At 51.9% G+C, this 11,818-nt stretch overlaps 1 protein-coding gene across 1 annotated transcript in view; it reads left to right on the top strand.

Annotated features, from left to right (window-relative positions):
- Positions 1-2,043: 2,043 nt before the first annotated feature.
- Positions 2,044-11,818, top strand: part of B4GALT1 (beta-1,4-galactosyltransferase 1) — a 52,058-nt gene continuing 42,283 nt past the window's right edge. The window contains exon 1 of the mRNA XM_038552598.1: positions 2,044-2,476. Coding sequence (XP_038408526.1) covers positions 2,059-2,476 — 418 coding nt within the window. The 5' untranslated portion in view covers positions 2,044-2,058. The remainder of the gene's footprint in view (positions 2,477-11,818) is intronic.

Genomic DNA, 11,818 nt, shown 5'->3' with positions numbered 1-11,818 from the left:
CTCGAGGAACTGGATGAACAATGGTGCCATTCTCTGAGGTTGGTTAAGAGTGAGAGTGGAGTATAGGGAGCAGGTTGTCAGGGGCAGGATGTATTGACTTTGAGATACTGCTAAGATAGGCACTTGAGAATAAGTCTGGAGATGTAGGCCGGAGATAGAAATTCTACAGTCATCAGTGAACAGATGATTATAAATTACTCTTAGGGAATGTGTAGATAGAAAAGAGCCTCATGTGCTATGTTCCGAGGCCTTCCACAACAGGGGAAGACAGACATTTTGTATCATTAATATACAGACACCATAAGTCACTCCTAGGGAGTCCATACAGACAGAAAAGAGCATCGTGGACTATGGCCTGGGGCCTTCAACAACTGGGGAAGAGGAGAAGACTACAAGGAAGACAGGAGTGACCAGTGAAGCGAGGAAGATCAGGAAAGCCTGGTATCCTAGGAAGCCAAGTGAGGAAAGTATTCTCTATGATCAGGAGTCAACTCCTGAGTCTCAGTTTTCTCACCTGTGAAATGGGGATAGTAAAAGTGCCTACTTCAAAGTGTTGTTAGGATTGAGACAATGCATTATAAAGCAGTTAAGCTTGTGCTTGACTGGCATACAGTTAACTCTCAAGCTATGTGAGCTATCGCTTATTCCCTCCACTTCAGAATTGGCTGCCGAAAGCCTCAGCTTCTCCATCCTCATAAGTAACAACACTTCCACGAGTCCTTCCCAGGGGTGAGGTGTCCCCTGCTCACACATCAAGTGTGCCTGAGGAGCGGCCTCTGGGTCAAATTCGAACCAAGCAACTTCAGTGCCTAAGTCTCTCACCCCGGCAGCCTCCAGCTCTCACGCGCAAATCAACAAGGGGCAAATATGTGGTAAATGACGGTTTTGGAGTTAGAATTCTGCCTTTCAGCAGCTGTGGGATCTTAGGATCTTAACCTTCCCGAGCCGTGAACTCTATCTGTAAAATAGGGGCCATTCCTGCTTCCTGGGATTGCGTCGGAGCTCACGCAAATTGTAAACAAAGCCGGCTGCTCTCCTGCAGGCCCGCCTGGGAGTTACTGAGGCGGGCCACCCTCGGCCACCCTCGGCCACCCTCGGCCGCCCTCCCACTCGAAGCACGGGTCCTCGAGGGGCGGGCGGGACGCACCTCAGACCGAGCTGGGTGGGCCCCCGCGATGCCCTGCGCCGGGCCGTCCCACGCTGAGCCGGACGCGCGGAGACTCGCGCCCTCGGCGCCCCGCGGGGTGCGGGGGAGCCGCGCCTCCTGCTGGGCCCCCACCGTCGTGGAGGGGCCTGGCGCGGCCGGGGCCGGGGCACAGAACGCCCCAGAGAATCCCTCCGCGGCGGCCCCACCTCCTGGGCGTCGAAGCCCGTTTCCTGGACAACCTTGTCCCCCATCCCGCTTCCGGACCCAACCGGGCCTGCCCAGGCGGCCCGGCCGCAACGCCGCCGCGGCCCCCAACCCGTCCAGTCAACGACCGGCCGGCTTCCTGCGCCGCCGCGCCGCGGGCCCAGGCCCACTGCCCAAGCCCGTCAGCACAGCAGGAAGTGGCGGCGCCTCTCGAGGGCAGCCAGGAGGCGGAGGAGGGCGTGGCGGCGGAGGCGCGGCTCGGCGGCGGCCGAGGGCACACGCCGGGGGCTGGGGAGCCGGAGCGCGCAGCGCCGAGCCGGGCCGGGGGGCGCCCGCCGGCCCGGGAGCCGACTCCGCCCCCCGCAGCCCCCCCGCGGCCCCGCGCGCGCCTCGCGGCTCCGCCCCCGGAGGCCCCGCCCCCCGCCCGGGCCCCGAGAGCCCGGCTCCGACCGGCGGCCCCGCCCCCGCCCCGCCCCGCCCGCGCCCCCGCCCCCGCCCCCGCCCGCGCCTCGGGCGCACTTCTAGTCGCTGGGCGGCCGCGCGGGCCGGAGTCTCGGCGTTCCGCCGCCTGCCAGCGGGCGCTGCGCTCCCCCGCGCCCCGCGGCCCCTCCCCCCAGAGCCGCGGTCGGGCAGCCTGGCCGGCGGCCCGCGGGCGGGCCGCCCCTCCCCGCCGTAGCCCACCCGCCTCTTAAAGCGGCGGCGGGAAGATGAGGTTTCGGGAGCCGCTCCTGGGCGGCAGCGCCGCGATGCCGGGCGCGTCCCTGCAGCGGGCCTGCCGCCTGCTCGTGGCCGTCTGCGCGCTGCATCTTGGCGCCACCCTCGTCTACTACTTGGCCGGCCGCGACTTGAGCCGCCTGCCTCAGCTGGTCGGGGTCCCCACGCCGCTGCAGGGCGGCTCCAACGGCGCCGCCGCCATCGAGCAGCCCTCCGGGGAGCTCCGGCCCCGAGGGGCCCCGCCGCTGCCGCCTCTGGACGCTTCCTCCGAGCTGCGCTCGGGTCGCGACTCCAGCCCAGGCGAGGACTCCGGCCCCCGCCCCGGCTCGGCGAGCAACTTGACGTCGGCCCCGGTGCCGGCCACCACGGCGCCGCCGCTGCCCGCGTGCCCTGAGGAGTCCCCACTGCTCGGTGAGTCCTCGGGGACTTTCCCGAATTTCCTCGGCAGGGTCCCCTGGACGTCCGCCCGTGCGCTTTCCCGGGCTCTCCAGCCTCCCAGCTCCGGATCGCGGCGCCTCATCCCAGCCGAGGTTCCGGGCTGGATGAGGTGAGAGGGTGGGAGCCGAGTCCTTTTGGATTCACGTTGAAGCCTGGGGTGGGGGTGGTACGAGGAAGCCGCAGGCCCCTCTGGCCCCAGAACCGGGGAAGGCCTTGGAGACTTCCGTGCCCCGGCCCACGCCTCAAGGAGTTTTGCAATTTGGGTTTGCTTAGGGCTGGGGGCTGCCCTCGCCCCGCCGCTCTGGGAGGGACCGGGAGGCAGCGCAGGGTGACCCACTCCAGTTTGGGAAACTGATGATGAGGCCTCCAGCGCGGAAGGAAGTTGCCTTCCAGTTCGCATCTAGTTCACGTATCTGGTCTTCCCGTACAGCCACTCTCTCCTGAGCGTGGGTGAACTTTTCCTGAGCTTTTGGGCAAATGTGGTGTTTGTTAACGTCTGGTGTCTCCTCAGTTAAATGCGGGTGTGGGGCGGGGGGGGGGGGTTGGTGGGAATAAATGGTACCTCTGTCAGGATTGTTTTGGAAGATTAGATGCAGCAATATAAACGGGCATTTACATTAATGAAGGTAAGCCCTTGGTAAACTCTGTGCAGATCCCTGCCCCTAAGTGAGCCTAAGCGAGCTGAACCCTCCCAAGGACTGAGGGAGTTTAGTTTGTAGGAGCAGAGCGTGTGTAGTAGGGGCTTGGAGGGCTAAACTGTAACCAGTTCACACCGACTTGTCCCTTCCAGGGAGAAGCGTGGAGTCTCAGGTATCTTGCCCAGATAATCGGAAGGGTGGCCACCAGCCTCTGTGTCAGCATATGCTGGGAGCTTGAGGTGGTGGGTTTTGCATTCCTCCTGTTTGGAGGAGGCTGAGCCCATCCCCTCCGGCAGGATGTTTCCTTGACCTGTGTAATCCACAGGCAGTCAGGCTCAAGGCAGCCACAGGTTGTTCTCCAGATTATCATACAGGTGGCTGCTCATTTTAAATGCCAGTTTGTAGAGGTTCTGGTACTGAGTAAGGGGCCCTGGCAGGAGGGCAGGCATCCTGCCAATAGGAACTCAGTCACCTTCCCGTAAAGCCCTGGCAGAGCAGGCCTTCTACGTGTCTTGCTCAATTTGTCCAATAATTGCTTCAATATTTTCATATCAAGTTTGGGAAGAAGAACATGGAATTGGTCAGACATGAATTGTGGAAATAAGGGGACTTTTTTTTTTTTTATAAAGCAGAAAATTGAATCCCTTTGGACTTGATCTAGGAAGCAGACTAGTCCTATAAAATAAAGTTTAAACTATTTGCTAAGTGTCTGGTCTCAGGCATCTTACAGAGTGTGTCAGAGTCTTTTTCTCGTATGTAAAATGGGGTTGTTGGTGCTTAACTCCCAGGGTTATTTTTAGGACTAAATGAGATTATGTACTTTAAGAACATGGCAAATGGGACTTGGGACTCAAAGTTCCATTTTCTCAGACTCCCAAAGAGATGGCTCTGAACACCAGAGAGAGAAAGAGGGAAGAGAGAGGTAAGTCCCCAGAACCTGGAGAGGCCAGTTTTTTTTCTCTTTAATTGTTCCCTTTATGTTTATGCAGAAAAAAATAAATAACCAAATTAAAGTGCCCCGAAGTTCATTAGATAGATATTTGAGGTATATATATATATAAGGTCTTCTCAACGAAGCGTGAGAACCCGTGGTGCTTTGTTTTTGTTTTGTAATGGCGTTCCTCATGATTGGTGACCGGTTACTGGTATTTCTGAGTTGAATTTTGAATTGGCAGCAAGAAGGGACTTCCTGAGAGATAATATTTGGAGGGCGAGGAGAGAGACCCTGGGCCTGCTCTAGCTTGGCCACTAGGTGTGACATGCATGGGATTGTGATGTTTGGGCTGCTGCTGCTGTGGAGGTACCATAAAGTGAAAGCTTTTTTTTTTTTTTTTTTCATTTTAATCAAGCCCTCAGTTTTGAGTGCTTGTGCAGCCCACTGAATGGGGGCTCCTGGCTGAGAGGGGTCCTCGAAGCTGAAAGTCTCTTTAGGAGTGTGTGGGTTGAGGGGAGTTGAACTCATCTGTTCATCTGGGCAGGTGTCAACCAAAGCCCTTGCGGGGTGGTTTTGAGGTTGATGGGAGAAAGCATTGGTGGGGTTTAGAACTGTGGCCTTTTCACTACTTGCGGTTCCTTTCCACGACTTGGCTCTACTTTCTGGTGTCCAGGGGTCTGGGCCAGATACTGTGATAAGCTCCTATGTGGTACGTGGAGGGTAATGAGCATGCCCTTCCCTTAAGGAGCCAGGCACCAGACTAGGCTGTTGATGGGCCACTGTTGGATCCCTCGTGGGTTGTCAGAGCCTTGGGATAGACTTCAGATATACTTGGGTTTGAATCCTGCCTCTGTTTACTCTGTCTGTGTGATGTAAGGCAGGTTGCAGTGTTTAGAGTCATTGTAGGCCTTGCCTCAGGATCCCCCATGGGGTAGTGTGAGGCCTTCAGGACTAGGGACTGCAGGGGGGAGGGACATAGGCCTTTCCTGAGAATTCCTACAAGTTCTCAGGGGAGTTCTCTCAGAAAGCTCAGGCCTGCAGGCACTGTCCTCTTGGCCCTCAGGCTGTGGCATCTAGTTCACCGAACATGATCATGAGGCTCCCTTTCCCGGCTATCTGGGTATGTCTGAGGCGTAGTCAGCCTGGGAGGAGCAGTGGTCTTACATTTTCTTTTCTTTTCCTGGAATGTTCGCCTCTGCTCAGATTTGGTGGCAGCTTAATGTGACTTAACTGGTACTGGTAGTAGAACTGCCAGCCCAGAGAGGGTCTAGGTGGGGGGCGGGCAGTATCTCAGGTTGGACTGGTTAAGGTGGACAAGACTGACCTAGGGGCTCAAATGGGGCCTGGTACAGCTGACACAGTCCCCTCAAGGGTGCATAGGATGTGTGTGTGGGGGTGGGGTGAGTAGTCCTATACTGCTTAAACCCAGAGTCTTCCCTTGCCCACCTCTGCTTTAAAGAGATCCTCTTCATTTGTTCAAACGAGGACTATGATCTATAGATGGGCACCAGAGAGTCATGGGCTCCTGGGCCAGCAGACAGCCACCATAGGTAGCCAGGGTCCTGGGAAAGCATTTGTCCATGAGTCAACTTGCCCAGCTTTCGTGGGAGCTGTCAACCAAGCCTCTGTTGTGGTTTGTGCCCTTGGGAAAACAAAGCACTTTCTGCGTCTCTCCTGGGCTCTCAGCTCTCAGGTGTTTTTCCACCAGCATGCTGTCTGTCCCCTTTTACTCCCTTCTCCCATATGCACACATGTGGATGTGAGCAGGCTGCCCAGGACAGAATGTACTTTGAGGACATCTGTCCTAGCCTCAGCTCGGGGAAGAGCTCTCTCTCTCCCTTTTGGGGATGAGTTTTGGAGCCTCATCACTTCCTGGCTTGGAGTAGAGCCTCATCCTCAGGGTGGTGTGAGGCATGGGGAGCCTCCCCTTGTCCAGATCTTTAAGCTTTGGGAAATTAGATAGCTAGTATTTTAAACCAGTTTGTCCTGTTGTTTTACCCTGGGAAAATAGTTTGTTGGCAAATAGAAAGATATGCCTTCTTGTCTAACAGTCTTGAGATTGAGAAATACCCTCTAAGACTGTTGGATTTGCTTTCTTCCACTCAGCCTGATGGTGGCAGGAGTGATTCCTGCCTGTTGCCATCTATCCCAGACTCTAAGCAAGCATGGAAGCATCCACCTCCTTGGAGCATGGGGAGCAGGAGTCAAATGTGGGATTGTATTCAAACTGCAGCCTCTTGGACCCATAGCATCCCAGGATGGGACTTTCTAGTTCCCTGTCCCCATCTCTCATTGTGCTGGGGCTGGAATTTGGATCCTGATTCCAGCCCAGTGCTCTTCCTTGAGGCTATTGCCCAGTAGACACCTAGGGTAGAGGCTCAGAGCAGGCTACTATGACCTAGAATTTGGGAGGATCCTTGCTAGGTATGTCTGTGTGTCCACCTGAAAGGTCTTATGTGGCACCTGGCCTGGCTGGACATCCTTGCTGGCTAAGGCATCTGGTAGCTTCATTCATTTATTTCCAACAGTGTGCCTGTGTTGTGCTTGGTACTAGACCTGCAAAGAGGAAGATGACAAAATGCCTCCTTTCGGAACTCACAGCCCAGGCAGTGGAGGCATATTGAACTGTACTGATGTCATTTAGGAAACTAAAATATGTATGTTTAGTCTCTCCTGTCCATCCTACCTTTTCTTTCTTTTTTCGGAAACCCAGAGTTGGTATCAAAGTTCTTCAGTCCTGGTTTTGGTTGTTCCTCTAATTTCTGAAGCCTTAAATTAGCTCTGCTGAGTAATCCGTACCTTGCTGCTTTATAATGACTGTAATAAGACATCAGCAGTCATATGATATGGTCTTTGTGTAGCAACAGGGTCCAGGCTGAGACTAGACTAATTTATGGGTTGGGAACGATGGGACAGTTAATGTTCAGGCAGTCCCTGCCTTTCTGTGGGTTTCACCCTGGGGACCTTCTGGGCTTTGGGGGCAGGTCTGGGAGCTCATCCTCTTTGGGCTGAGCTGGGCTCTGGGTGTGTAAGAAAGGGGCCCAGTTGTCCTGTGGTCAAGTTGAACCTAGTGATTTCTCCCCTGCTTGCATACCAAGTGCCCCTCCTATGCCATCTTCACTATTCAGTGTTCCCTGCCGGCTCCTGACGACAAGAAGCAGAGATTGGAATTCTGCTTGTAATTGTATCCACCTGGAAATTCCAGTTGTTCTTATCCAGTTTAGTAGCAATCCATTTGTTTTAGGACAAGTGGTCTGCCCTTGTGGCTTAAATCCCCTGAGTACTGGCACTGTGGCCATTTTCCACTTGGCCCTGGCACTGCCCAGGGTAGTCTAGGCAATGAGATCATTGTAAAGGCCAGCCAGCCAGACCCTAACTCCTGAGGAAGTTAATAAAGCCTGGGATTGTAAGGGTTCCTGGGCACCGGACTGTGGCTGTGATTGTAAAGGCCCCAGTTATGGAGGTCTGTGTTTACCTGGGCCCACGCAGGTCACATGCTTGGGGAGAGATTGCAGATCCTCTCGTAAAGGTCAGAACTTCCAGGTTCAAAGGTCATGGTGGCTTAAAGTTGGATAGAGTCTGTTTGGGAGCTGGTTCTGAGTGGACGTGGCCTAAAGGGATTCGTCCTTAGAAGGCAGAAGGGCTGAGTCACACGCTCAGTGTTTCAGGTTCCACTTTCCAGCCTGGCCCCAGCCCGCCCCTTCCCTACACAAATGAAGGCCAGGAGATATATAATTGGCTGTTGCTGAATTCTTTGGCAGTGATTTTAATGTCTGGTCTGGGTGTGTTATGTAGCTGCTTCCCTTTCCCCTCTGCCACCTCTCCAAAGCCCCTCACAAAGCCCAGAGAGAGAACGATTTGCTTCCCTGGAATGCTACAGGCTAGGGCTCTGGGTCTTTGCTTTTCCCTGTATTTTTTTTTTTTTTTTTTTGAGAAGTGGGTAATCTCCCTCCTTTTTTTTTTTTTTTGTAAAAGGTAATGCAGGCTTATTGAAAATAAGTTAAAAGAGGTAGGAAAGCACACCTATATTCCTTTCACCTAGAGGAAACATGTTGGTGAATCTCCTGCTAGATCTCCTGCTAGTCTTTTTCATGTATGTACTTAAGAATATAGATGAACAGATAGATTGGTATAAATATAGATAGCCTGGTATCCAGCATTTGTCACTTAAGATTCTTTCTCATGAGCTTGGTCCTACACCTTTAAAAACCACAAAAGCTGTGTCGTGTCATTCTGTCAACTGAATATGCTGTAACTTTGTTTTATCATTCAGTTGTTGAGCACATACATGTAGTTTTTGTTTTTTCTTAGTGGCTCTCTGAGGCTTCTGCATAGAACATTGCACTTTCTGGATTGTTTGGCTAGTAGAGCTTTCTAAAAAGGGGGAATAAAGGGTGAACGCTTTTTTGGGAAGAGCTAGGTTTTAAAACCAGCCTTACTAAAAGATAGACCCATTCAAAATTACAGGTTTACTTAGTGCTGGCAGAGGAGTAACATTTATTGCTGAATGAGGTATATGTCTAGAATTCTGATTAAAAAGGAAACTAGGTACAGGAAGTGCCTAGGGCAGGGGCAGTGGGCCAAAGCTGTAGGACAGACACTTGAGCAGAAATCTGTTGTCAACAGAAGCAATGGGGATGATGCCCCAGGAGTCAGCTTTTTCAGTAACTTCTCCATTTGTCTCCTTAGCAGCCAAGTCCCTAGGCCTGGCTTATGTGGACTGTGGTGCTAGGGAAACACCAGCCTGCTAGCTCAGTGCAGTTGACATGAAGAACTATTTCCACAAGCTGGCAACTCAGACTGTGAAACAGACAGCATAGCATTCCCACCTCCAGGGAGTTCTGAGATCTGGGGAGGGGCTGTGAAGTGAGAACCTATATGCTTCTAGGACTTGCTTTTGAGAGAGCCTCAGAGACCATTAGAGCCCAGCGTGCTCAGTCGGGGACTCTTTCAGGTGGTTTGAGCAATCTGGACTCAGGCCAGTAGGCCAGGCTCTTCCCAAGGTGTCATTCTGCTTTGAAGTTATCCCACTTTGATTGGCCTCACCGGATCTCCATTCTCCTCTTTTGAGGGACACTTTGGCTTTGAGAATCTGCCAGGGGTCATTTGGCACAGAGCCTGGGGTTCTGGGGGGAGGCTATGCTGAGGAAAGGGGCAGGGTCATGTCAGACTGGCATGACCAGTAAGGTAGGAGGTCAGGTTCCTTCCTGCCCCACCACATGGGTCAGGAGGTCATGGGGAGGGGCCCTGATAAGGGGGTTCAATAATTGGCTGGCCCCGGTGACAGGGTACATTTTCAAAATGCCTTTCAAAGTTTCTTCCTGTTTTGCATAATGTCCTTTAGCCTTTTGAAATCCTGAAAGTGCAGAGCTGTCATTAGTGTTTCAGGACACCACCACCGCCAGCTTGAAAAAAACAGGATAGGACTCTACGTTAAGGGTGGGCTTCAGGGAAACTGGGATTTGCATTATAGGAGCTTGGTGACTTGGCATTGAGGTGTTAGGTAGCTCCTGGCATTCAGATGAATATGAAGGCAGCCTGGGCAGGGTCCCTGCCTGACTGAAAACGGGTGGACCTGAGTCTTCACACGCCAAGTCAGGAAGAGCCTTAAGGAAGAAGGTGAATGAAGACTGATTTGCTCACTCAGCAAGCTTTTGTTAGTAACCACACTCCCTGAGCATGGGAGATAGACATGGACAAGGGCTGGTTCCCACTCAGCAGTGGACAGACCCTGACAATAGCGTGTAGTCAGAGAGAGGAAATATGGGTGCCCCCAAGGCACTGCTGAGGAGGTGCAGAGAGCCAGATGGGTGATCTGGGCCAGGTCCAGAACCAAAATGAAGGGCCTCTCTTCCAACACTGATTTTAGCATCCTTGTCTCCCTCAGTGTGTTTGCAGTCTCCCTGGTTGGGAAGAGCAGGGGTCTACTGCTAAGTGTAGCCCGTCATTTCCTCTGGTTGCTGTGACATGGGAAGAAGGCCGTGGCTGAAGTCCCAGCTCCTGCACACAGTCACCAGCAGGGCAGGAGAGGACAGGAAGTGGGAGGCAGAGTGAAAGGAAGATAATGAGAGAGAGAGAAGCTGGTGTAGTGGGGACCATGCTGCATAGAGGAGAGCTGAAGATAGCTAAACCGAGGGCCCGAAAGAAAGAAGGTGAAGGGAGAGAAAGCTACAGAACGAGGGGGTTCTTGGTCTCAGGCGGTTAGGGGCAAGCCTCAAAGGCCACCAGTGTGAGAATTCTGAGATCTGGTCCTCCTAATTCATTACATCATTTTGGGCAAGTCCCAACTCTGGGGGCCCCTCTTTCCCTCTGTGAAGTTTGAGTGGGCTGAACCTGTTGGCTTTGAGCGTCTTCCTTCTCTTCCTCCTAAAGTCTAGGTTGGTATGGGGGGAAATCCTGGTCACATCTGCAACACAAAAGACCTCTGAAATTCCCTGTGAAGCTCACTACCCACTGCCCATTTCAGGGATCTCCTGGTGAAACTTCTGTTGAGAATTTTGTCTTCTCTAAGGAGGCACAAATGTTTTAGCGGATGAATGGCCTTTGAAATGGCATAGGGGATGTTTCTTTTCATCACTGTAGCTGTTTCGTATGGGAGAGATATTTTTCTTTCTGTGCCTCAGTGCTCTCCCCTGTGAAATAGGGTAACAATAGTGTCTGCCTCATTGTGAGGTGGGTTGGTAGGCATAAAAGGGCCTAAATTAATGCCTAATACTGAATAAGCTCTGAATTTATGTTATCTATTATTGGTAGCACTAATAGTTATTATTTGTGATGATTTTGGTTTTTGCTTTGTAGGATTTCTTCATGTTTTTAATTGAAAATACATCACCACGTTAAATGTTTAAAAAAATATGATTCTGTTTACTATGTAAACAAACATGTGCCTACCACTATAACAAAACTTGACTATACTTTCGAAGTGCATACATACTCTACTCTGTTGTAATCGTAGTTTGAAACTATTTTAGCATTCTGCTAGTTTCATTCAACTCTTACCTTAAACTGTTATGTTATTCACAATTATCCTAATTATCTTTTCCGAGCTGCTATCTAAAATTCTTATGGAGGGGCGCCTGGGTGACTCAGTGGGTTAAGCATCCGACTCTTGATTTCAGTTCAGGTCATGATCTCAGGGTCATAAGATGGAGCCCTGTTGGGGCTCCCTGCATACTGGCGAGTCTGCTTGAGATTCTTTCTTTCCTTCTACCCCTCTCCTCTCAAGTAAATAAATAAATAAATCTTTAAAAAATATCAAATCCCTGTGGCTGTTCCCTTAGCATTCAACATTCCAGGTTTCTCTGTCATAGTCTTTTTTAAAAAAATATATATCATAGATCATGTTGAACATTTTTGCTTATGTTTAGCTCTTTGCTTCAGTTGAATTATTTCCTTGGAATAAATTTCTAGAGAGGAATTCTTAGGCCAGAGGAGATTGTCACCTTTATGACATTGGTTCACATTGCTACTTTGCTTTCCAGAAAGGTTGGAATAATCCACAGGCCCTAAACTTTAAATTTCTGGACTAGGGGTATTAGCTTTTAAAGAATATAGATACCTAGGGAAGGTCAGATCTATCTGGAGTCTCATATTTACACTCCCGGCTTTTGTGTGTGTGTGTGTGTGTGTGTGTGTGTGTGTGTGTGTGTGTGAAGCTCCTTGTGTAGGGCACTACTGCCATGTTTGATATGGGCTCTTCCTGTAGGCAGGCTATGGCATCTGGGCTGTTCCTGCTGAGGTGTA

This window comes from Canis lupus, chromosome 11 (genome assembly GCF_011100685.1).
Source record: "Canis lupus familiaris isolate Mischka breed German Shepherd chromosome 11, alternate assembly UU_Cfam_GSD_1.0, whole genome shotgun sequence".
In the NCBI taxonomy this organism is placed as follows: domain Eukaryota; kingdom Metazoa; phylum Chordata; class Mammalia; order Carnivora; family Canidae; genus Canis; species Canis lupus.
Note: the sequence above shows the minus strand (reverse complement) of the source record. Positions and strands in the feature narration are given on the sequence as shown.